We start from the raw sequence: 26168 nt of genomic DNA on the forward strand, positions 1-26168 counted from the left end.
ACCTGCCCCCTAGCTCAGAGATGTAATCCTTTAGTTACAGGCCAGCTCCCGGTCTCCTGTAAACACTGCGATTAGACCCTAGAGGGTTTCCTTAGAATTCTTCAGATTAGGAAGAGTTGCTCAATGGGTCAATATTCACTGGCCTAAGGTCAGGCCATGCCACCCAACACTGGGGCAGAATAGAGCTCTGGACCTGCCCTGTTGTAAAGGGACCATATCAAGGGTGGGGAGATGGGTGAGGTCAGGTCTCCAAGAACAGAGACACCAGAGGCAGGAAGGTTGCTTTCTCAGATTTTCCTCTTTTGTCATTTTGTAGGGAAAATATGTCTGCAGTGGGAAGGACACTAAGATTCTAGGTATGGAATTAGGATAATCATTCCGTGTTATGCCATCAACACAGTTTTGACAGAGAGCAAAGAGACAAAGGTTTCCTCTTATTTTTATGTAACGGACAGGTTTTTCTAAATGTAAAAGTCTCTTGTCGATGCTCTCTCCCTCCGACGGCCAACAAAAGTTATGGGTATTTATTAGCATCAGCTGTGTTACTGTGTATGTGTGAAGGACGATTCTGGAAATGGGGTCTTGAGAGTGGCTGGGGGTGAAGCTTAGTGCCCATTAGGGCACACAGGTCAGTGTACTGGAAGAGTCATAAATGGGACTTCTACTTCGAAGCCTGGCTCATCTTTTTTTTTAAAAAAGGAAGTAAAGCGACACAGTTCATTAACATTGACCACAGCAGTGGTCACATTGTTGCTGTGCCTTTTCCCTAACCTTGCATATCTAGTAACAGTCATTATAGGATTCTCTGAACACTTGGGAAGCTACTCTTAGAGCTATAAGAGTTTCAAAAGAAAGGTGTTGTTAAAACCCGACACAGCAGACTTGTTCATATGTACAGCTTCATTGTGCTGAGGACACAAAAGTAGAAACGTAAAGCTTCTGTGCAAAAGCTATCTGTGAAGCATTCAGAAGTAGCAGACCTTTTTCTGTTTTGTTTTTACCCCATCCTATCAGAGGGTACAAACTCATTTTGCACAGCACAAAGATGGCTGAACTGCCCTATGCTCTGCTCATGCAGTTATAGGCTTCAAGGGAAGGGGTCCTCTGATCTTTGGACCTTTATAATAAGCACCTAAAGGACTCTCAAGCAGTAATCTAAAGGAATCCATGGGCCCTACTTTGTCCCACTGATTTACCATCTGTCTTAAATCTGAAGGAAGCCCCACCTCCTTCTTCTAGATACCGACCCCTCCACTGCCTAGAGGCAAGGGCACCTCAGTGAGATGCAGCAGTGAAAACCTCCTGACTTCCCCTTCTGGATCAGACTATCGCCACGTGAGGGTACCTTATGCAAGAAAGCAGTCCACGTCATCAACAGCAGGACGAGCGCTACAGGTACGGTTTGGGACAGGGCAGGTCTCATTTGCTTCTGGGTGGGAATGCCTTGTCTGCTTGAGAAGAATACGAAGGAAACTGTGCCCCTCTCGCCTGCCTCGACTGCACGGCACTGCCCCGGCACCTTTTGGGGTGGGGGGCTCAGCTCTGCCTGGGCCACAGTGGGTGCTGACGGATTTGGCCAGTTGATGAAACAGTCATCTGTCCCTGGGCCATGGCAGGAGCTGCACTCATGCGGGTCGACAGAGACCATGCGCCTGCTCACACTTCTCACCAAGGCTCTACTCCTGCTCATCTAAGCCAGAGGCTTTCCACAAGACCTGAGACGACCCTGGAAAGGCAATAATATTGTGACACCTCGGACAAGGTTAACAGGTAGCTTGTTACCTGGGAGAGTAAGAGCGCCTGAGAGTCTTGTGGGAGGGAGCGGTGGGAATGGAGTTAGGCTGAGAAAAGGGAGGTGGGTGCTTCGATAGCCCATCGGCACTCCAACCCCATAACCGACTGCAGTGATCAGAAGAGGAGAATCAGAGAGAGACAACACAAGGCAACGGGGAGGGGAGGGGGGAGGGGACAGGAAGACACGATATCCTGAATGTCTTCCGGTCTCCTCCTTCCTTGACCAGGCTCTGTCAGAGTTAACTGCAGCAAAATGTACACTTCACCATACAGAGGAAAACCGAACAAATTTTGTTTTACAGTTTGGCCCCTGATGAGGCTGCTTTATTCCTTCCCCTCTCGATCGTGTGTTACATGTTTAAATCACATAAGATTCCATGGGTAAGACTGGGGGTGTGTGTGTGCACGGGGAAGGACACTGTGAGCACTTACACACAAATAGGCACGGATGTTCAGTTTCGGGTAATGCAACCAACTGTCTTACAAAGAGCCAGACAAGGAATTTTGGGCCTTAATTCAAACGAGAACCAAGGGACCACAGCAGGAAGATTCAGCAGAGAACGTGCCATTCTGTCCAGAGCACTCAAGCAGGGGGCAAGGTGCTCCCTGAGGCCAGGATCCAATCAGATGGGAGCTCAGAGGCCACCACAAGCAATTTCCTTCTGAAAGAGTAACAGCACCACTAGAGGGTTACAATTCCCCTACTCACATCACCTACTATGAGAATTAAAATGCATCTGAGAACACAGGCAGCCCTCTTCACTTCGTGAATGTCACTCAGTGGCCTGGGTCTGCAGAGGCCCTGACGGACAGTTCAAACAGCTGCTGCGATTCAGAAGAGCCACACACACTGGGAGAGGCGTGCGCTGACCTGGCAGGAAATGTGATCTAAGGCCCAGGATGGAGTCGTGGCATCAGAGACCACGTCCCCAGGGGGCAGCACCGCCTGCGGCTGGCATTCATCATAGTCCTGAGAGCTAGTCTCCACCAAAGACAGCTGTGGCCTTATTTTGGAAGGCAAGTAAGTGGAGAGAGGAGAGGTCACCACAGCATAGGAGGGCCCACAGACCTTCTCTAAGTCACACACTGAATCGGGGCAGAGGTACAAGAAGAATCTGGGTGACCATGTCTCCTGGAGTTCTGCTAACAGGTGCAGCGGAAAGCAGAGAGGTGCACCAGCCCCTCCACAGCTTACGGAAGGCTGAGTTTCCCAGTTAATCCCCACTTGGCTTCTATGGAAACTGTTGATCCTCTGATGCAATGGCTGTAAAATCCACCTAAAATTACCCTTTATTGCTGGAGGTAACAGAGGGGATGCTCTGTCATTAGTGTCATTCTGCTCTACACCACGTTTGTCAAGAACGTTCAGCAGACCAGGGCGAGGAAGGCCATCCGCTTTCTCATCTCAAAAGGAATGGATGTCCTGTGATTTCTGAAGCCCCTTGCAACTCGGTTTTTCATTTAACACAAATCACACTGGGTAAAATGAGCTAAAATATACAGATGTGTTTAAAGACAAAACTCCAGGTTACAAATCTCTTCAAATACCCAGCAGTATTTGTTTACTAGCTAGGGGTAAGGAGTAATTCTTCCTTCACACAAAAAAACAATTAATGGAATGTTTCACCAAGGTTTAGTGTTAGCTCCGGCTTCTCTAATACTATTGCAAAAACAACTTCCTCGTTAGCAATTTTTTTGTAACTATCAAATCAGATTTTTTCATCATTTTAGAATATTTGCTAATAACACACCATGATCTGAGCATTAGAATTTTGGGACTAAAAAAAAATACTACAGTTTGTTTTGATACAAAAAAATTAGATTAAAAAGCAGTAATTGGTAATGACTTTTTCCTGTAAGAAAAACAAAGCTAACATTTTATGGTTAAGATGATTCAAAAGAACTGCAGGTCACAGAAAATAAATGCCTCAAGAGCACTGCTCAGAAAACTCTGGGATTATGTGTGGTGGAACTTGTCTATCGCCTCCCTAGGAATGGGGTGACCTCGTCCATTCTCCTATTTAATGCAAGAGTTCATTTCTTTTATAATTTTCCTGGTGAAAGTATGAGGCCTATTTGAGTATTTCCAGTGATGTGACAGGAAGCCTTTTTTCCCACTTCTGGACAGTTTTGGTTGTGAGTTCAAATTGGCTAAGGCCATCTGGCTAGGTACGCACTGACGGAGGGCACATTCTTTTAAAAAATAAAGAAACCACACAACTAAATAATTCCCTAAAGAGGAATTTGTTGACAAGAAAACATTTATGCCACCACTGGCCTTAATCTTCAAAATGATATTAATATTGAAAATTAATCCCTTCCACTGATCTGCAATCCTGACAATAAAAATTATGACCAGACCAATTAAAAATAAATGGTGAGCTGGAAAAATAAATTAAATTTTTAATAATTTGGGGATCCATGAAGATTAACACCCAGCCAATTCTTAGCTCTGCTGGATTATGCTAGCAGCCGCTACTGATCCTTTACTTAGACTAGTAGCACATATAATAATAAAATACTTAACTTGCATTTTACCTTTTGCTTATTACCTAAGGAATGTGCCACCCTAATAATGAAATAAAAGATAAGGAGTATGAATCGTGTATTATGGAAGAGCAGATTTCCCAATTAATGGTGAAGTATTACTTCTAGACAAAAGAAACAATTTACAGAGAATACAAGTTTTCCATAAAACCCTCCCCACTCCCCTGCCCCAAGAAAGAGAACTCTGATTTTACCGTTAACAGCAGACCCTGGTCATTTAAGACTAGCCATATGCTTAAGATACAGATGTTAACATAGAAAAAAAAAAAAAAAAAAAAAAAATAGCAGAGCTTCAGTGACACCTGGGGAAATTCAGACATATTTTCACTCACTTCTGATCTCAATTGTCTGATCATAACAGCCTGCCAAAATCATGACAACACAGACCAAACTTGGAGACGTGACATCATTCTTCATTCTACCTAAACATGGCACCAGGGGCATTTAGAGAGATTATAAGTAGGGCAATACAAATGGTAGGATACTGTAAGTATACAAAATACTTTGTGTCACCAAGAGAAAAATACAAATTTGGTATGCTCCAAATACTTAGATGACAACTTGAGAAACTCAAGAGGACTTCATTGGTCATGACAGAAGATTTGGGGAGACTCTTGATCATTCAAAATCTGAATTTAAAGCACTTGTAATATTTTCCTACTAAAGAGGCAACCCTTGAAGGGAAGATGGCATATACTTGAAGTATCTTCTTGTCATCCTGGTGTCGGCAACCCTGAAGACACAGCCCCCGATCCTTGTGCCCAGAGACCTCAAAGATGTGGCCTTCTTGGAGACAAATACAGCATGTACGTATGACCCTCACACGTCTGGGCACTGTCAAGTCTGGTCTCTAGGGCCACTACTCAGTGTGAGGCCATGGAAGGCTCCAACACACACCGGGGGGGGGGGGGGGGGGGGTGGTCACTAAAGTCACCATGCAGAGATTTCCACAGGCTCTGGCCAGATGGAGAAGTCTACAGATGCTGGGACAAGGCATTTTTCTTATTTAAAGCCACTGACTCAGAGTCTGTAAGACCAATGCTTGCACGGTCCCAACAAAGTCTGAAAACGATGATCTAATTTCAGTTCTCAGGTTCTAAATACCTCTCTGGAGCAGGAGTCTGCTTCAAACGTGAGCCCGTAATTACAGCAACTATGCCTGGAATGACTGCTGGTTTGGAAAACTACCCTAGGCCTTGTGTGGGACTACAAGGGATTTATTTAGATGACAAATACCATAAGGTGCTCCTACCACTTACAAAATAGGTGATGAATTTCTAAATCGTTTCTACGTGAAACAGTACTAAATGTGGCTTTAGCCTTAAAATCTTTAAGTTACTAGGGAGTTCTTAGAGCTGGAAGAATCTCCAAGAACATTCAGCACAAATTGGCCATTTTGCCATAGAAGTCAACTGCTTTGCCCAAGATTATACAGACTACTAGACCCCATGATCTCCTGATACCCATCCATTTTTTGGTGTTAAGCTTGGTCTAAAAACCTAGGAATGGGGTGGACGGACATTGGGGTGGTTTCCTCACTTTTGGGGAAATGGCATTACCTGGGAGACAGGCCCCCGTGGGAACAGTTGGTGGGTGAGGTCAGGGGGCTGGTCCTGCTGCTGGTGTGTCGGGAGGGAGTCCGGCCAATTGTATTGCTCGGAGAGCCCTGGGGTGAAAGCAGAATGAAATAAGATAAATACTGGCACAATCAGGGTGACTTTTTTTTTTTTAAAGAATGATAAGGCCAATTTTAAGTGCAGATACACCCCAAACGGATAGCTGTCACGCAGGGGTTCCTCAAGTTGAACCGTCTGATGTCACCTGTGCCAGAGTCACACACACAATTGAGTCCTTCCATCTTTATAGCATGAAAAACATAAGTAATTCAGTGAACAAAGGGCTAAGTGACCAAGTAAAAATTTAACGGATTGAACAATCTCACTTAAGAAAAAGAGTACGTTTAAACACTAGGTTCGCTTATTCGTTGGGACTACTGCAGGGGCCAGACACGCCCCCACCCTCCAGATGCCCACAGTTTACTGAAAGAGAACAAGAAAGCTGGCCATTCTATCAGAGCAAGTCTAGACAAGGGACTCGCAGAGGTCACGGTCAGTACAGAGGCACCAGTCGTGACTGAGGCACTCACCACACTGGTGTTACTAGAGTTCTTGAGGTGGTTATGCAGGAGTTTGGTGGCACCATCCTGGAAGGTTTTTGGCAAGGCACCAAGTAACATGGTAAATTCGGGAGTGTTCAATTCAAACAGAGAGATCAGCACAATTTGTGCTGCCTGGAAAAAGAAGATGTGATTCATTATGTAATGGACAACAGCGTATTCTGGTCAAAACATTCATTAAAATGGTCTCACAAAACTTTCTTCATATGAGTCAAACAATAGTAAGAGGACAGCTTCGTCATAAAACACACACACAAAAGGCATTTGGAGAAAACAGGATCACCGGTTATAAACAGCCTGACTTCAATCTGGAAAATACGCCCCCGTTTCACCTTCACGCCCTGGCCTGGGATATCCACAGCATGTTCATATTCAATGACCTTCCCCATGCTGTCTAGCACGAGGGACAAAGCTGCTAAGTACGTAAGTAAAACAACGAGAGGACATGGAACGGCTGAAGATGGTTCACTGTAACAAGTCAGCACTGGACAGGGCTCCTGGTGCCCCTGGAGGGAACAAGTTTCTACAGGAGCTGCCAATGGGCTAACCTGAGCAACCACTTTTCCTCAAGCTCCACTTTGAGTGACTGAGAAAATCTAGAGAAAGAGTTTAAATACATCTGAAACACCCCTGTTGCACCTGCCAAGTGAGAAAGGCCAGTCCTTGGGAAGCAAACCAGACTTACATGGTACAAATTCGGTGTTTTGGCAAACGTTCTACTTTATTAACTGAGACAACGTACTGCAGCGAGCACTCTGGCAGCAAGGTGGGAAAGCAATGAGCTGAAGCAACAGTAGCCCTATGAGACTCGGATTTCTCCAGCAAGTCTTTCTATGGTTCTAAGTAGCAGCAGGCACAGTGAGCTTAAAAAACAATGCCTGAGGAATTAGTTCCAAGGGTTCTGATTTAGAACAACTGCCAAGAGAAGACTGTGGTATATAATGGCATCTCTTACAAATGTCTGAGAGTCAAAAGAAAGAAAAATGCATCACATACTCTTCTGACTAAAAGGATACATTTATTTTTCCAAAGACTCAAAATTTCTAGGATTGTAGTAATTCTTCGGAATATTTTTACCCGTGACATAAGGTGTCAAATACAAAAAACATATTTGCTGGGGCACCTGGGTGGCTCAGTCGGCTGAGCGGCCAACCTTGACTCAGACCGTGATCTCGCAGTTCGCGAGTTCGAGCCCCATGTCAGGTTCTGTGTTATCAGCACAAAGCCCGCTTTGGATCCTCTGTCCCCCTCTCTGTCCCTGCCCCGCTTGCTCTCTCCCTCTCTCGAAAATAAACAAACATTAAAAAATACATATCTGCTTGAGAAATGCTTTGGAAGTAAACACCGCGAAATATTTCAATGCTTTCACAATGTTAAAATTAATCCTGGGCCCAGTTAAGACAAAACTACTATTTGTGTCCGAAGAAAGAAAAACAAAAAAATCCAAGGACCCAAATGTATTTAACCAGAAATAAAAATTAATTATGAATTTTAAAATATCAGAATGTCTTTTACAGAATCAAAAACCAGATTTTAGACCTATCAAAAGCATTTATTAAGCACAGACTGGACAAAAGTATCTTACTTTCTCCCCTTGACCTCCAAATACAGTCATCAGTAGCCTTTCCATCCAAATTAAACCCCAAGGGGCCAGTGTGCTTTCATGACACAGGCAAAACACACTATTACCGATTGTACTACACATTTTCATATTATTGAAACATACTTAATAGTTATCTGAAGGAATCTTTTTCACCACCAATGTAATATACATTAACTTGACCTTTATATTTGTATAAGATTAAATTCCAAAAATCATGCAAAGTAACCTGTGCATTAAAAAAAGACATTTTTGTTAGATGTTAGGAAAAAAACGCATGCAAAAAAAAATGCACTTCAAAGAGAAAGAAACAGACTTGAGTTTTATCAGGGAGAGAAAAAAGGAAAATGTTGCCAATTTAGTAAGAAAGTTTAGGGACTTATTTTTTAATGAATGACAATGGCATTTCAAAATTATAAAATGTATCAGTATTTTTATGTGAAATGTGCCACTACCTTTACTTAAAAAAACCGTGTTTCTTCCCAGAATGACAAGATATCTAATATCACAAACTAACTTGAGGTTTTTTACGAAGCAAATTATAAAAATCAGCGGGATCTTTCAGGAACAAAAGAGCCGCAAGACGATAGGCCTAGAAATTGTGCTAACTAGTGGCCATGTGCTATCAGTGACTTAGTCACATGGGAAAGCCATCGCAGCAGACTTTACGTTTTGGCCCACTACAGAAACTTCTCTTTCAATAACCCTAACGGTGAATTTTGATAAGAAATCCAAAAGAGAGATGGAGGAATTTTGAAAATATAACTTGTTGGACAGATGGTACGTGTGGTGATTTATACATATAAATGAATGTAACTTATTTTTACATTTTCCAAAATATGAAATGTAAATGATTTTATACATTTTTCAAAAGTCACCCTTGGGGATTTAAAGCTGTTTTCAAAGTAAAATCCTTTCTAATGAGGTCCAAGCTCCAGAAATGGGTAGAAAATATGATTTAAATCTGTTATTTAAAAATATTTTATATCACAGTTTTAAAAGGAATGAGACTGTATGGTCCTAAAATATTTTATCTACAACTCTCTGTGTTAGTGAGAAGTCAGAATACTAGAATCCAAACAAGGAAGAAAACTGGGTTATGTTTATCGTTATCATCAATACATTCTCTTTAAAGGAGTAACTCCAAACATAGGGATGAGTTGAAGAGATTCATTTTAAAAAGCTTGGGGCACAGCTCATGTTCAATAATGGATCAAAAAGTGGAGTGCACCACTGTTCTTGTTCCATCATTGAACTCTTGCCTTTCATAAGAGGCAGGGCCAGTGAGCAGCCAGACCAAAAACGCAAGGTTGCTGCTGACTTCTCTTAACGGACAACTCTAGGGTCATTTATTTTAAAGACCAAATGGCAACTTAAAAGGAACCGACTCCCACTCACGCCCACTCAGCAGTAGAAACTGGTAGATGAGGGCAAAAGGTCCTTCAAATCTTACAGTCACTCTATGGAAAGAACTCCCGGGGCTATCAACTAACTGCCTTGAAGGCAGGAAAGAGTTCTTTGAGACAGGAGATCAATAAAGCTTTTGACAAATGCTTCAGCGCTGGTATTAACTGGGGAAAACTTAAACTTTGGGAGAAAGAGAAGGTTTCTAATTTATTAAACAATTATTGCTTCCCTCCAGATGGTCATTAAAATTGCTTTAGAAAATCGCCAAAGAAAGGTTACTTCAAAACCTCCAGACATTCCTTATTTAGTATCTTGCATATGGTAGGGGACTACACTCAACATAGCTTTTTGTTTTGGGCAGGTAGTTAATCATAAAACACATCAAAACACAAACCTTTACACACACACACACACACACACATTCAACATAGTATTATATGAATTTTAGGTTTCTTGACAATCTTTTCAGTGTCTTGCCAAGGGTAATCAGTATTAATAATCTACAATGCAAACAGTGAAGTGTCTTTTTTCAAATTAGTACATAGTTTAAAATCTACCTGTTTACAATTTTCTTCCAAGTTTCCTTCTCCGGGCCCAGAGCAGGTGGAAGCTGACCTAGTGGGGAAATCCTCACCTACTCGACTACGCTGAAGCGGGGACTGACAAACAGGAAAGGCGGTAGGATTTAATGAGAGAAGAAGCAAGTGCTAAAACCAGGGTTATTTGTAAGCTGTGAAAGTATGTGGCTTCTTTTGCAACATCACCTGGACATATATAATCTAGCAGCTCTAAGAACAGGAGGACGGTAACTACTGGTTTCAAACCTCTACCATTTGCTAGGTGCTTCCTACCCAGCCTTGTTGCTGGCAGCAGTAGCGTTCTTGAGCAAAGACATCAAAAAAGTCAACTCATTTCTGGAAAGAGCCAGTCACAGTTAAGCTGAGCCTCAAACCCTGTTTGATGGGAAAATCCTGAGCTTTGTGGCTAGGCCACACTGCTACCTGTAAGTAGACATTAAAATTTTTCAGCTGGAAATTTCAACTTTTGAGGGCTATTTCTATTCTCTTCCTGATCCAGACAACAGCATCTTTATATACTTTCCAGGTTTCTTTGCCATGACTTCATTTACGGCATTTCGGGGGCTAAATCTGCTATCTCATCTGACAAAGCAGGCGCTCGATGGTAGAAAATCATGTATGCTACGCAAACCCACAGGGATTCTGAATCCTGAAATGTAAACATAGCATTAAAAGTTCTACTGCATTTACATTCCCTTTGGTTGACTGGAGAAAAAAAAAAAATCTTCCTAATGCTGAAAAAAACCTGAGTTCTCCATTTGCTTCACAAATAGCAGAGCAAAACCAAAACAAGCCTCCCACGGGGCTGCAGAGGCTGCAATAGCAAATGAAGGAGTCTCTACCTATGTTTTCTATACTGCATTTAGGCCCCCCCAATGAAGCCTGAGGCAGGGGTGATTATTCCCATCTTACGGAGAACAAACAAGAATTCTGAGGTTCAGCTGCCAGCTCGCACCACCACCAAGTGGCAGGGGCAGAAGTCAAAGGACGGTCAAACTCTAGAATCCACTTCCTCCTGTTAATACATTATATGAACACAAAACACAGTTCCTTCAGAAAGGTACAGTTTGGCCAACAGGACAGTCAGTGCTCCCGCACCTAAAACAAGAACAAGGTTACTCTGGGAACAGATTGGGCCAGTGAGGGTCTGGGTGGGGCTTTTCCTGCTGGCCCCCATCAGTCTTGGCCTGGTAAGCCCACTCCACTGCTGACTGGCTTGTGTTCTGGTTTTGGCCGTGCTTCTTCCTTCCTCTTCAAAACATCTTAAATATTTAAACACCTCTCTCTCTCCAACAACAAACACCCAAAACACGGAGATAAAAAGGGAAACAAAGTAAATATAAAAATATTAAAAATGCTGAAGTCAACAAATCAAGAGTTCTATTAGAGTTAAGTTGTTTTCCCAAATAGGACCTTATAGGATGAATTATACTGTCTGCAAACTCCCCAAGTATTGTTTGCAGAAAATTAATGTTCTCTAGAGTAGGGCCAATATGAGGGTTTACTGCACAAATTTCAGACTGAAGGGTTCTTCTAACATTTAGAATATAATCTTGCCCTACTCTTCAGAAATTAAAGCAGGACACCAATAGGAAAACTTGGTTCATGATCACATAGTGCTTTTTTAAATCACCAAGGTTTTCCTAGCACCTGATAGAAACTGTTAGTTAACTGCAAATGAAAGATGGTGCAAAAACATTAAGTTTATTTAAAAGAGACAGGGTGCTTTAATTTACCCAGATAAAAATAGTTCCTGTTTTACTTTTTTACAGCCTTAAAATGATAATGACAAGTTTAGATCTTAGAGCAGAGTGATATATATCACATCCCAATTTTTAAGTATTTTAATTTATTTAGGTGCTCAGTTCATTTAGATAAGCTTTCAAATATGGTCCAAATTCTTGTGCAAGGCAGTTTGCATTACTTACAATAGCATCTGTATTTATATAATGTCCATTGGGTGGCACATCAAAAGAGAGCATTTAAATAAAAGTGATGCCGTCTCCATAAAGGATTAATCTGCAGTGCCCTAATATACAGTCTGTGGGTAAGTAGTTATGGGGCAAAAGAACACATATCCAAATACCGTGCTTTAATGCACCTATTTTAATCAAACAACAAAGCTGGATGTGTATAATTGAAAGCCAAGCAATCTTGAGTCACAGACATTAAAAAAAAAAAAAAACTTTTTTTCACATTTATTTATTTTAGAGAGAGAGAGAGAGAGAGAGAGAGAGAGAGAGAGAGAGGAAGAGACAAAGTGTGAACAGGGGAGGGGCAGAGAGAGACGGAGACACAGAATCCGAAGCAGGCTCCAGGCTCTAGGCTGTCAGCACAGAGCCCGACGCGGGCCTCAAACCCACGAACCTGCAAGATCATGACCTGAGCAAAAATCAAAAGTAGGACGCTTCACTGACTGAGCCACCCAGGCGCCCCTCCAGCCACTGACATTTTTAATGATTAAAAAAAAAAACAAAACCTAGAAGCACCTGGGTGGCTCAGTGGGTGAAGTGTCCGACTCTTGATTTCAGCTCAGGTCAGGATCTCACCGTTCATGCAGTTGAGCCCTGCATTGGGCTCTGCAACAATAGTGCAGAGCCTGCTTAGGATTCTCTCTCTCCCTCTCTGCGTCCCTTCCACCACTCGCGCGCGCACTCTCTCTCCCTCAAAATAAATAAATAAACTTAAAAAAAACAAAACCCTAGAGGGTACCCAGGATGCAGAGATGCATCTTGACCCTCACCACAACTTGAACAGTTACATTAAAAAGCTCCCTATTTAAGTAGGAGGTAGTGAATTAACAAATGACTGTGGAAGATTCCTGCCAACTCACGAAAGTGAGATAAAGCCTTGGTAGGCAAAACACTTAAGACGCCCCCGAGACTCCCATCTCCCACATACAATCCCTGTCCGATCCTCTCCCCTAGAGTGAGACTTGTGAATGATGGAACATCATTCCCCTAATTGTTATGGCAGAAGGGACTCTGCAGGTGTAATGAAAAGTCCCTCCCCAGTCAGTTGACTTTTAGGTCATCAAAGGGGAGATTATCCTGGGTGGGTGTGACCTAAGCCCTGAAGCAAGGTTGGAGGTGCTGGCTTCATTTTAATTTCTCCTCCACTTTGGAAGAATAGTTTTGCTGAACAGAGAATATTTGCTTGGCAGGTTTTTTCTGTCAGCACGCTGAATGCCAACCCATTGCCTCTGTCCTCCACGGTTTCTGAGGAGAAACCAGCTGTGTGTCTTACAGAGGGTCTCTGGGGGATGCCAGGCTGCCTCCCTCTTGCTACTTCCAGGATTCTCTACTTGTCTCTGTCTCTCAATTGTTTGATTACGATGTGTCTATCTGGGGATCTTTTCTTATCCTACTGGGAGTTTATGGAGCTTCTTAGATGGGTAGACTAAGGTTTTTCATCACATTTGGGAAGTTTGGGGAAATTTTTTCCCCAAATATTCTCTTGCTGGCTTTGAAGAAACAAATTGCCAAGCTGGGGAGAGGGAGGTGTGGCAGGGCTGGCAGGTGGCCCACGAGCTGAGAATGTCCCCTACTGACAGCCAGAAAACAGGCCCCTCGGCCCTCCTGTAAGGAATGGAATTCGGCCAAGAACCAGTGATTAAAAAAAGACTAGGCCTCAGATAAGACCAAAGACCCAGGCGACACCGTGATTTCAGTCTGTTAAGACCCTAAGCAGAGGACCCAAAGACCATGTGCCAGATTCCTGAATCAAAGAATTACAACACAGGGGCGCCTGCGTGGCTCAGTTGGTTAAGTGTCCGACTTCAGCTCAGGTCATGATCTCACAGTCTGTGAGCTCGAGCCCCGCGTCGGGCTCTGTGCTGACAGCTCAGAGCCTGGAGCCTGCTTCGGATTCTGTGTCTCCCTCTCTCTCTGCTCCTCCCCTGCTCATGCTCTCTCTCGTCTCAAAAATAAAAACATCAAAAAAAAAAAAAAAAAAGAATTACAACATAATAAATGTGTGTAGTTTCAAGCTACTTAGTTTGTGGTGTTTCAGTATGCAACAGAAAACGAACACAGAAGTCAAAACAGGGGGCCTCCAACATTATGGTTTTGAAAATAATGGCTTCGAAATGCTACTTAAAATGAGATCACCTCTTTCTGGACATTTATCATTCATTAATTCATTCAAACTATTTATGAAATGTTTACTTTGCTCACACAGGTATTGTGCTAGGTGCAGAGATACAGGGCGAGAGAAAATAGGGAGGTGAGAAGTCCCTGGGGAATAGCAAGTCTAGCCCCAGGCCTGAAGATACTGCAGATGAAGGCTCGGACCAAGGGAATCGATCGCAACCAGGTCAACACTGTACCAGCAGCCTGTATGTCTTGAGGTGCAACTCCAGGGTAATGGTCTAAAACACCAGGTCGCAACTCTGTGCGTTAAAAAACAGCCAACGGTGGAGGGAATCCCAATGAGACCCAAAACAATGTCCATACTTTACACTATGCCAATTAGGTCAAATTACCTGGGGTAGAGCCCAGGAACGGAGGCAGATTTTAACTGTAGCCAGGACTGAGAACTACTGATGTAATAAAAAAGCTTTCCAAATTTCCTGAAGATCAGGATTACTGGCCCAGAACCTGGATCTGAACTCAGTCTGAAGGCAAGGTGCTGAGCAGTCCTCGACACGGGGAAGGGGAAGAAGTGAGGGCAGGCAACAGGAGTGGAACACCAATGGAGACCAGGCTTTGTGAAGTAGCACCGCGTGACCCAAAATGACTGACATTAAGTGTTGAAGATCAAACAGTAAACGATCCACATGATTTCTGGCAATAAGTTTAATATCCTAACCATAACTGACTCAAGCCTTGGGAGCCTAAGGCTAAATAACTCAAGGAAGAAAGTTCCTATAACGTCCTCCTTAGAAAAGTTAGGAAAATAAATTGTAGTTCAAGTTTTTAATGCGCACGTCCAGAGAAAGTGGAGGATACGATGAAAGTGAACTGCTCCTCAACAGGCTAGAATTATGGTAATACGTAAGTCTACAATGTTTCAGTCCTACAGGAAGGAATACTTAACTAACATTCAATTACAAAAGGCACACACATAGACACACACACACATTTACATGTTATGACTAAAGACAGAAAGCTACCCTTAAGGCTTTTGTATTTTGGCCACTGTTGTGATTTTAAAAACTACAACAGAAATATCTGTTTGTGACTTACACACCAAGCAAATCATTCAACCACCTCCTATTGTACCTCCCTAATCCCAAACTGGTTTAATGGCTAAATCAGAGGTTGCCAGTGAAATGCCTCTTTGATAACAATTTTGAATGAGTGCTTTAATAGGATTTGCCCTTGTTCCTTGTCCTTGGACAACTTAGTTTATGACTATACAATGGACACAGGACTTACATGATCCGTAACCCTTCTAAAGAAACCTTTTACAGAATTCTTCTGTTCTTGTCTTTGAACTTCAATGGAAGAGGAGCTAAGTGTTTATTGGCATTTGGAAATTTACCACTCCTGCTAACTATTGCTTGGATTTCTCCTTTCCTTTTTTCCTGCTGGACCCAAGTGGTCCACATTATCAACTCTGCTTAAGGCCAAACAACTCCACTGGTAGGGCCAAGGGTGGAAGGAGTGTGGTACAGAAGAAAAAATGCAAGGCTCGTGATTATACACAAATAACCAAAATCACGTACCTCCAGTCTGGAAGCAGAACTGAGAAAGCTGGCTTTTAAGAGTACTTCATAAAGGCTACTTAGTTTATCCATAAAGTAAAAAGAATAATGGCCACGTGTCAAACTCAAGCAGTGGGAAGCTCAAGCACAGAACGACATCGACAGGCAGAGAGTAAGAGAGACAAACACAGTAATTTACGCTTGCGGTGTGCTTACAACTTGTCAGGAACTGACAAAGCATTTCACATGTAATAATTAATCTTTGTAATAGTCCTGATGCAGAGTACTATCTTGAAAGAGAAATAATAGCACTCTGTGCTCTTTCCTATGTTATCCGCTCCTCAATGTGTCATTTCTGAAAAAAGTAGCCAATATTCTTCAGCTGATAAACTAACAAAACAACACCTTGATAGCAGGGTGCATCCAAAATCTGAATTCTATCTCCCCATGTCACTCCCCAAGTCAGAGTGTGTTCCAAGTATGGTATGTAATCTGAAATTGTTTGCTCTTTTTAAATTCAGAAATTCATTTCTTAGCAAATTTTCAGCCACCTTTTGCTATGAGGCACCTTGTGGCCAGGCAGCCTTAGATTTTCAATTCTGTCCTCAAAGTCCATGTCACAAAACTGATATGTGGAAAACCGATGGCCTGAAGAGACACTAAACCATGAGTGATTTCTCACTTAGAAAGAATAAAATAGATGCCTAAGAAAACCACAAACCAATCATACACGATTTCCGATTTTCATTTTGATGCTGGAAGACTGGGACTAGGTGGAACTGGAGAAAGAAGGTAAGGGGCAACAGCAAAGTCTTGGTTTCACAGAAAAGGAGTAATAAAGGATCCCATGCAGGTGTGTGGCATGGTGTGCAAGTTCCCAAGTACATTTCTTTTCCTAACACATGCCTGAGAACGGTGTGTTTAAAGCTGCACTTGAGCTCTCGCGGACATACCTTTCTCACGTCTGAACTCTTTGGTTCTGTCGTCCAGGTTATAATTCTAGAAACTGCAAGCCTCGTCTCACTAGAGTTTACAAAATCCGTTGGATCCATCTGCCTAGCGAGGGACTCAATGTACTTCAGGATTGCAACTTTGACCTGAAAGACCCAATAATTATACTCATTAGGTACACTTATGAATCTCTGAATAGAATTCTGATCAGAGAAAAGTAAATACAATTGAGGGGACCCCTCCTTTCTCCTGGATCTATGTTTTCACACAGAGCCACGTCCATCAGGGACAAAAGCATGAAATGGCTGACAGGTTAAGTTTGGGAACAGGAAGACTGGCATACAGATCAACCTCCTTCAGTTTTAGATCACCGTGCCTGTGGAGAAGGCCTGCTCTGCCTCCTCCCATACGCAGCAAGACACCTGCAGGGCATCTGAGCCCCCATGGGCAGGCCACGGGATTACGACTCTGCCGCTTGACCAGGAAGCACTTAGTATTGTTTTTTGGGCATCCTAGGCCACGTCTTGCAAGGTAGCATTTTTAGCAATCACGCTGATATTCTACCTTAACTTCTCCACTGATGCCTCAACTGGTTTTGACCTTAGGAGAAGAGGGCGGTTATTGATTGCAGCTATCCTAAAACCCCAACAAAAGCTAATGAATGAAGAAGAGATGACGTACACGACCTAATTGAAATTAATAATACCCTCCCTCAAATTCAGTCTTATAGTTATGATTTTCCAAAATACGTGACAATTAATTTTCATGTGTTAGAACGTTAATATGGAAAACATTTCAGTAAGATACCTTATATCAACACACCAGAATTTTCTAGTTTAAATACGGTGGAAAACAGCAAAATTACTCAAATGTTGGTGAGGACGTGGAACTACTAGGCCTGCCATTATATTGCTGGTAGGAATATAATACGGTACAACCATTTGAACAGTTTAAAATAACATTAAACACAACCCACCCAATGAACCAGTGACTCTTCTCCTAGGTACTCAAACAAGAAAAATGGAAACATGGCCCCAAACAGTTGTGTAAGAATGCTCACTCACAGCAGACTTATTCATAACAGCCAAATACGAGTCATGTACAAAAAAGGACATTTTAAGCAAATTTGACTTCTAGAGGTTGAATTGTAATGACAAATAGTCACCAACCTTGAGGTTAGGAGTTTGAGTTTGATCCACAATGAATCTCATCAAAATGTTAAACTGTTGGTCAAATGGAAAGGAGTCCCTAGGTTTAAGAGAAGAAAGAAAGTGCTCATTTTAAGGAAAGATACGTTACAAAAAATAATGCAAAACCATCTCAGAAACAAAAATATACCACTAGAGATAAGTCTGATGGACACGGAAGCAAGCCTCTACACCAGGTAATTGTACTTTCCATTTTATATAAATACTAGAGTAATAGACATTACATATAAAATTAAGAAGATGGAAAATCTTTTTTTTTACTTATTATTTTTAAAAAATGTTTTATTTATTTTTGAGAGGGGGAGGGGCAGAGACAGAGTGGGGCAGAGAATCTAAAGCAGGCTCTGTGCTGATAGCACAAAGCCCGACATGGGGCTCAACTCACCAAGTGCAAGATCATGACCTGAACCGAAGTCGGACGCTCAACCAACTCGGCCACCCAGGTGCCCCAGAAAATGGGAAATCTTGCTACAAGTCCCAAAACACACACGACACTTAGAGTTATGTATGCTATTTTAGAAATGAAGACCAAACGATAAAAGAGATTCCTACCTGCCTTCTAGAATGTGCTCATCTTCTTTCCAGGTACCTTTCTGAAACTGCTTCATGAGAAAAACTTCCAATTCCGAAATCTTAATTTACATCCTGACGAGGCTGCCTACAGCTGCCCTTGCTTCAGCTAACCATGCTGTCCTCCTTGGTCCTACTGCGCAACTGCTTCTGGTCTCTATTTTGTAGGGTGACCACAAAGAGTATGGGAGACCCAGCAAGGGAATCCCCCATCCAGCTACAACACATATGCAGAAACCAGGACCCTCCGCTTCTCACCTGTTCCTGATCTCATTTCTTGCAGCCATTTCACATCTTTGATACATCTGAGTAACCCCGAGGACTCTTGGCTAGCCAAAGTCCATGCTCCTTCCCTTAAAATGCTGCAATTACTAGCATTAGTTTAAAAGTGCATAATCGTGTCCATGTAGGAAGTTGTAGATGTATTTTCCACACTAATAGGAAAGATGGTGCAATGCAAACATCTATTACAACTGAGGCTGAGTGACGGCATTGTTTCCTTTGGCCTCTCTAAGGGACTCTTCTCAATCTACAGAAGTATAGTAACAAGAACGGGGAAGCAGGTTCAGATCTGTGAAGTCACAGGATGAATTTGAAATTTTACTTTTTTTTTTTAATGTTTATTTTTATTTTTGAGACAGAGACAGAGCATGAACGGGGGAGGGGTAGAGAGAGAGGGAGACACAGAATCGGAAGCAGGCTCCAGGCTCTGAGCCGTCAGCCCAGAGCCCGACGCAGGGCTCGAACTCACGGACCGCGAGATCGTGACCTGAGCTGAAGTCAGACGCTTAACCGGCTGAGCCACCCAGGCGCCCCTGAATTTGAAATTTTAATGACATAATGTAAAGAAAATGCAAAGCACGGAGCACATCCTGGGTACTAATATTACTACTGTTATAATTACTAATAAAAAGTAAACGTGACCCAATAGCACATGTATTTGTACCCAGGAAGCCAGGAGGACCACTTCTGTAAGCAAAGTACGCTTTAGCATACATGACTTAAGTGACTCACACCAGCTATAAATTAGAGAAACGAGCTTGACAAACCACACACAAAACTTCTGTCTCCTTCTGCAGCAAGGGGAGAACGGAGAATCCATTTCAGTATAAGCTGGCGTGTTTAACCTGGAAACGTGTCTGTGGCCAGGCACAGCCAAAGGAAAGGAAGTGGGCAGACTCGCAATCAGACCTGTTATCTTAGGAACCCCCCTCAGCCATTACAAAGGCCCTCCCCTCCCTTCCCCGCCAATACTCACTGATGGGTCCTAAATATACATAAATAGCTAGGCATCTCAGCTGCTGAGAAAACTGAATAATGAACGTGCTCTAGAGATTTGGATCGAATCTACCCAGGAGAGGATTCTTAAAGGAAAGGGGGCATCCAGGAAAATAACCAGAGGGTTTTCCTTAATCACCAAAGTTTAGGAGTAAAATCTTAATATTCCTGCCATCCCTAAAGATCTGAAAGTTTTTGCCCTTCACAAATTCACCTATATGAAGGAAGAGACCTTTAGGCCAAGTCTGATTCACAAATGTTTCATCTGGCTTTCAGAGTGTCATTTAAAAATAAAGCTCAAATGTGCTGCCTTATTCCACATTTCTGACCTTTCTTGGGAAGTCTGGGCCCACTGGGCCCACATGCCAACATGGCCACCTCTCTCTACGGAAGTTCCCTAGCCCACAGCATCACCGTCTCTCCTGTCTACTTCACTCAGTTACTATCAGCTGGACCCGCCTCGCCCTTCTAGTCAATCCCTGGCTGAACCTTTACAAATCCAGTAATACACCGGCACGCAGGAATGTTCCTTAATTCCACTAAACTCGCTCATCCAAAGGAGGGACGGCATTTGAAAAGCTTATTGTAAATATAGTATATTATACTGAGCTCACTGAATACCAAGGGAGAGCTCTTTGGATAATAAAATTCTATAGCAGCACAAATTATACAGATCTACAGGGTCAGGAACCAAAAGAAAACAGTTGGCATCAGAGCACAGAGGAACAAATGCATGTTGCGCAGTCACAAACAACTAACAGACACATACATGGGGGATGATGGCAGGGTGACGTGCGCTACTGTTAGTGGAGGGAGCCAGAGAGGAAAGAAAAAGCGCAAATACTATCCACATTCTCCTTCAGGAGAGAAAGTCCCACATCCACAGACCAGCCTGCAGTAAGGGGAACACACAGCGGTGTAATAACCAGCAGTCCTGGATTCCAGTTCCCACATGGCCACTAACACGCACTGTGACCCGGGCAAGTCAAGTAAAGTCTGTTTCCTCATTAATAAAATGAAGGTGGGTCCTTCTGTTTTGGACATTCTATGATATATGATAATATTCCAGTGTGTAGTAACTGAGTCATATAAAAGTTACCCTACTGAGGATAATTAGTTGATCTGGAGTCATTGGCTTATTCTTTTAAAAATTCACTGATCTGACCCATAACCCTCCATCTTCCACCAAATGGCAACTGAGTCATTACAGCGAGGTGTCTTCTGAGGCTATTTAATTTCTAATACTCGTATGTTGCGAACCTACAACTGCAGACACAGTAGATAAGAGGTTTCTGAAAAATGACAGCACACAGTCAGTTTTTCACATGTCTCTGAATCTCCACAGCTCTTCTCTCTTTCCTTGTAACAGGTCACAACTGCTATGCGTTATCAACCTCTGAGTCAGTGAATGCTAACAGAGATTGTAGCTGGGCGAGTGGGAGCCCTACATCATATGTGGCTAGCAAGATTTCTAGTGTGACTTGTAAGAAGACGGAAGTATTAAAAATACTGAGGTCTTGAACTATTGGGACCTCATCCAGATAAAAAGTTTCTGCACAGTGAAGGAAACAATCAGCCAAACTAAAAGGCAACCAATGGAATGGGAAAAGATATTTGCAAACGACATCAGATAAAGGGTTAGTATCCAAAATCTATAAAGAAATTATCCAACTCAACACCCAAAACACAAATAATCCAGTGAAGAAATGGGCAAAAGACATGAAGAGACACTTCTCCAAAGAAGACATCCGGATGGCCAACCGACACATTAAAAAATGCTCAACATCACTCACCATCAGGGAAATACAAATCAAAACCACAATGAGATATCCCCTCACACCTGTCAGAATGGCTAACATTAACAACTCAGGCAACAATAAAGTTGGTGAGGATGCAGAGAAAGAGGATCTCTTTTGCATTGTTGGTGGGAATGTAAGCTGGTGCAGCCACTCTGGAAAACAGTATGGAGGTTCCTCAAAATTAAAAATAGAACTACCCTACGACCCAGCAATTGCACTACTAGGCATTTATCCAAGGGATACAGGTGTGCTGTTTAGAAGGGATGCATGCACCCCCATGTTTATAGCAGCACTATCAACAATAGCCAAAGTATGGAAAGAGCCCAAATGTCCATCGGTGGATGAATGGATAAAGAAGATGTGGTATATACATACAATGGAGTATTACTCGGCAATCAAAAAGAATGAAATCTTGCTATTTGCAGCTACGTGGATGGAACTGGAGAGTATTATGCTAAGTGAAATAAGTTAGGGAAAGACAAATATCCTATGACTTCACTCATATGAAGAATTTAAGATACAAAACAGATGAACATAAGGGAATGGAAGCAAAAAGAATATAAAAACAGGGAGGGAGCGAAACATAAGAGACTCTTAAATACAGAGAATAAACTGAGGGTTGCTGGAGGGGCTGTGGGTGGGGGGATGGGCTAAATGGGTAAGGGGTTAAGGAAGACACTTGTTGGGGATGAGCACTGGGTGTTACACACAGGGGATGAGTCACTGGAATCTACTCCTGAAAACATTATTGCACTATATGCTAGCTAACTTGGATGTAAATTAAAAATAAATAAATAAAAATATCGAGGTCTTAGGGTGCCTGGGTGGCTCAGTGGGTTGAACGTCGGCTCAGGTCACAATCTCACGGTTTGTGAGACTGAGCCCTGCGTAGGGCTCTGCGCTAACAGTGTAGAGGATGCTTGGGATTCCCTGTCTCCCTCTCTCTCTGCCCCTCCCCCACTCACGTATGTGTGCATATGTACATGCGTGCTCTCTCTCAAAATAATCATTTTTTAAAAATACTGAGGTCTTCAGAAGGATGTAAATAAATACTCTAAAATGTCTTTTAAAGATAAGAGGATCAATTTGCAAGGTTTTATACTTGTTTTTACATTTGTCTTGAGCATTCACAAAAATAACGCCAACTTTTCATCTCATGGAAAGCAGGGACATTTCAACAAATCTGTTAACAAGAGAATGTGGAAATGGTGTAAGAGAGGACTTATTCAAGCAGCTGACAAAAACAAAAGAGAATGCCAGAAAAACACTGTAAGAGTCTTGTTAACATCAACATTGTCTAGCCCACGTGAAAAGATACATTCCCAAACATGACATCAACAAATGTCAAACAAGTGTCAAGCAAATCCATGAAAAGGTGCTCAACATCACCATGAGGGAAATGCAAATCAAAACCACGGTGAGCTATCACCTCACACCTCCTAGTTATTATAAATGTTGAGGATGTGCAGAAAAGGGAACCCTTGTGCACTGTAGGCAGGAATGTAAATTGGTGCTGCCACTATGAAAAACAGTATACATGTTCCTCAAAAAATTAAAAATAAAGGGGCGCCTGGGTGGCTCAGTCAGTTAAGTATCCAACTCTTGATTTTGGCTCAGGTCACGATTTCACGGTTCATGACATCAAGCCCCACGTCGGGTTACGCATGGCAGTGCAGAGCCTGCTTGGGATTCTTTCTCTCCTTCTCTCTCTCTCTCCTTCTGTGCCAAGCCCCACCCCCCCCATAAAGAAACTTGAAGACATAAATTAATTAAAAATTAAAAATAGAAACATCATATAATCCAGTAATTCGACTTCTGGATATGTATACAAAGGGGATGAAACCACTATCTTGAAGAGACCTCTGACCTCATGTTCACTGTAGCATTATTTACAATAGTCAAGATACAAAACAACCTAAGTGTCTGTCAACAGATGAACGAACGGACAAAGAAAAATAATGGCATATTATTCGGTCATAAAAAAGAAGAAAATGCTGCCATTTGGGACAACATGATGGACGTTGAGGGCATTATGCTAAGTGAAATAAGCCAGACAGAGAAAGATAAATGTTGCGTGATCTGACTTATACGTGGAATCAAACAAACAAACAAACAGAAACAAATAAAAAACAAAACAAAAAAACCCTAAATCCATAAAAACAGAGCAGAATGGTGGTTGTCAGGGGATGCGGGGGTGGGAAGCATGGGGAGATGCTGGTCAAAGGGAACAAGCATACGTAACACACAGCAGCTCTGGGGATCTGAAGTACAGATGGTGATTATCAGTTAACAGGACTGGATTATACACTTGACAGTGGCTAAAAGAATAAGCTCTTACATGTTCTTACCACGAGCACAATAAAAGAATGGTAATTATGTGAGGTGAAGAATGTGTCAACTAACACCGTGGTAATCATTTAGCAATGTACACGTGTATTAAACCATCATGTTATACACTTCAAATTTATAGGCCGTTTTATGTCAGTTACAACTCAAAAGCTGGGGAAAAAAGTGGTCTGGTCCTTAAAAACTTACCTTGTGACATCTAGAGCCTTTTGAACTTTTGCTTGCACAGATCCAAGTAAATCTGCCCCCATTTTCTTAAGTAATTGTGTGAGAAGAACAAAAAGCCAGTCTTGTAAGTCATCCTTATGAATTATTATAAAATCCACCAGAGTCTCCAAAAACATACTGAAAACCTAGACGGAAACATTTCATATATGTAATTCAGAATTGTCTCCAAAGTCTCTAAAACACGGACAGGTCATATTAGAGAAGACAAATGTATTTAAAAAAATAAAGGAAAAAGGATTGGAACTTACTCTCTGTTGTGAATTCCACCGCAAACCAGGCCATGCAACAAAACAAATTCCATGTTAGTCTACAGTGAATTAATACCATTTTCATGCAGTTTTTTAAAAGACCTGAAAAGACTACAAACTGATCTCTGATATCTGATACTCTCCCCTCCCTCAATATGCCTTCGAAATACAGTATTGAGAGAAATTAACTTTACTGAAAAGTGTCAGTTTATTCCTGCAGGCTTTTCCTCCTTCCTTCCTTTCTCTTAAAAAAAAAAAAAAGGTATTTTAACCATCATAATTCTATACTATTACTGTTCGTTACCTAGCACTCAACAAGTACTATTTGGATGTTGGAGGATGAGGGAGGAAAAACACCTGTGCACTGTATGACTCCAGTTCAGATACTGCAAAGGAATATCTTTATAAGAAAATACTGTAAAAGTGAGAATAGTCTTTATTGTAAAAAAGTATGGTATACAGTCCGCATAATTCTTATGCTGCCGTGCAGTCATTAACGCTGTCTAAGGTGAGATAAGAGTCCACAGTGGACTATCCTGGAACCGATTTCAGAGAGAGAAGTACCCTATTTGGCTAATGAGTCGTGCTCTACTGGGACAATCCAGCCATTATAGACCTGCTCAGTTCTAGCACAGCAGCTATTAACCACCAGGGGTCTCCAGTGAGACAGCTCAGAAATAACTCACTGAGCCCCAGGGATTCTTGACTTAGCTCAAAGGCAGCTAGCAAATATGAACTAAACTGAGACCTCCAAACTCACTGTACAAGAGCCTTCTGATGGAAACAAATTTCCTTCTTTATCCTCATATTCTGGTTCTGAATCAGCAATCTAGAGGTGACAGGTAATAGAAATTTCATCAATGCCCCATACCACCTAATACCCCTTATGCCGTAAGTCTTATGAATCTTATGCTTATGCTTAAAATCTTCCTGCTTTTAAACACTACCTTAGAGAAAAATCATGATAATTAGATCTTTGGATATCTGTGTGGCCCTAGAACCCAACCTTTCTTGAATTTTACGAATGTTGTTAATGTGGACTTTGCTGTGAGGATCACCACAGGACTTTTAAGACATGCTTCAAAGACCAGGATCGAGGAAAAATGCTGTCCCCCAACCCGCCCCCCCCCCCCCCCCCCCCGTAGAGACCAGAGAACCCACACATTCATTCTCCTAGGCTCCCATGAGCATCTCAAAGGACAGGATCCATAGATTGTTTCTGTCCTTTATCCATCCTTTAAACTTCCCCAATAAACTCATTCCCCCTATTTTCTTTCTCTAAAAGCACCCGACAGCCTCTAGGACTCCTCCCCAACTGATGGTATGTGCTTCAAATCTGGACTCCAAGTAAGCTTCTGTAAAGACCCCCTCTCGGCACCACTCCTAGAAAGGGCCTGGGTCACACTCAGTGTTGTTTCCCCCCCAGCAGAGATCCCCTCATGATCAGCACTCTCCTTGGACCCCGGGAGTGTGGACACCTGCTAAATGGCCGCAGTTCTTAGGGACAGCAAGTTCTTAGGGATAGCAAATTCTATTTGGAGAAATAGTTTAACCTGGTTTTTCAATAAATCCGTTACATAAATGCTTCTATTTTTCTGTCCTGTCCTATATAGAAACATTCTACATGGGATACAAAAAAAAAAAAAAAAAAAAAAAAAAAAAAAAATCATATATTTGATTATCTTCTTAACTACTGTAAGTTAAAAAAAAAAAAGGGGGCACTACATTATAATACAATGTTTTATTCTAGCACCACTGTTTGGCTAATAGGAGGCACCCAAAAGTATCTGA

The 26168-nt window shown here is 42.1% G+C and overlaps 1 protein-coding gene across 27 annotated transcripts in view; it reads right to left on the minus strand.

Moving 5' to 3' along the window:
* Nucleotides 1–26168, minus strand: part of CLASP1 (cytoplasmic linker associated protein 1) — a 271145-nt gene that overhangs the window by 35917 nt on the left and 209060 nt on the right. For 13 of the 27 annotated variants that reach the window (XM_053909828.1, XM_053909827.1, XM_053909806.1 and 10 more), the window contains 7 exons: nucleotides 25115–25206; nucleotides 24091–24246; nucleotides 17870–17948; nucleotides 16703–16846; nucleotides 6488–6631; nucleotides 5901–6007; nucleotides 1783–1899 (listed from right to left, as the gene is read on the minus strand). In XM_053909828.1, the coding sequence (XP_053765803.1) occupies nucleotides 1783–1899; nucleotides 5901–6007; nucleotides 6488–6631; nucleotides 16703–16846; nucleotides 17870–17948; nucleotides 24091–24246; nucleotides 25115–25206 (839 nt within the window). Of the gene's footprint in view, nucleotides 1–1782; nucleotides 1900–5900; nucleotides 6008–6487; nucleotides 6632–16702; nucleotides 16847–17869; nucleotides 17949–24090; nucleotides 24255–25114; nucleotides 25207–26168 lie in introns of all 27 variants that reach the window. The other 14 variants (XM_053909829.1, XM_053909842.1, XM_053909831.1 and 11 more) reach the window with 3 other exon arrangements.

This window comes from Panthera pardus, unplaced genomic scaffold (assembly GCF_024362965.1).
Source record: "Panthera pardus isolate Hobbes unplaced genomic scaffold, ASM2436296v1 HiC_scaffold_10, whole genome shotgun sequence".
Taxonomy (NCBI): Eukaryota; Metazoa; Chordata; class Mammalia; order Carnivora; family Felidae; genus Panthera; species Panthera pardus.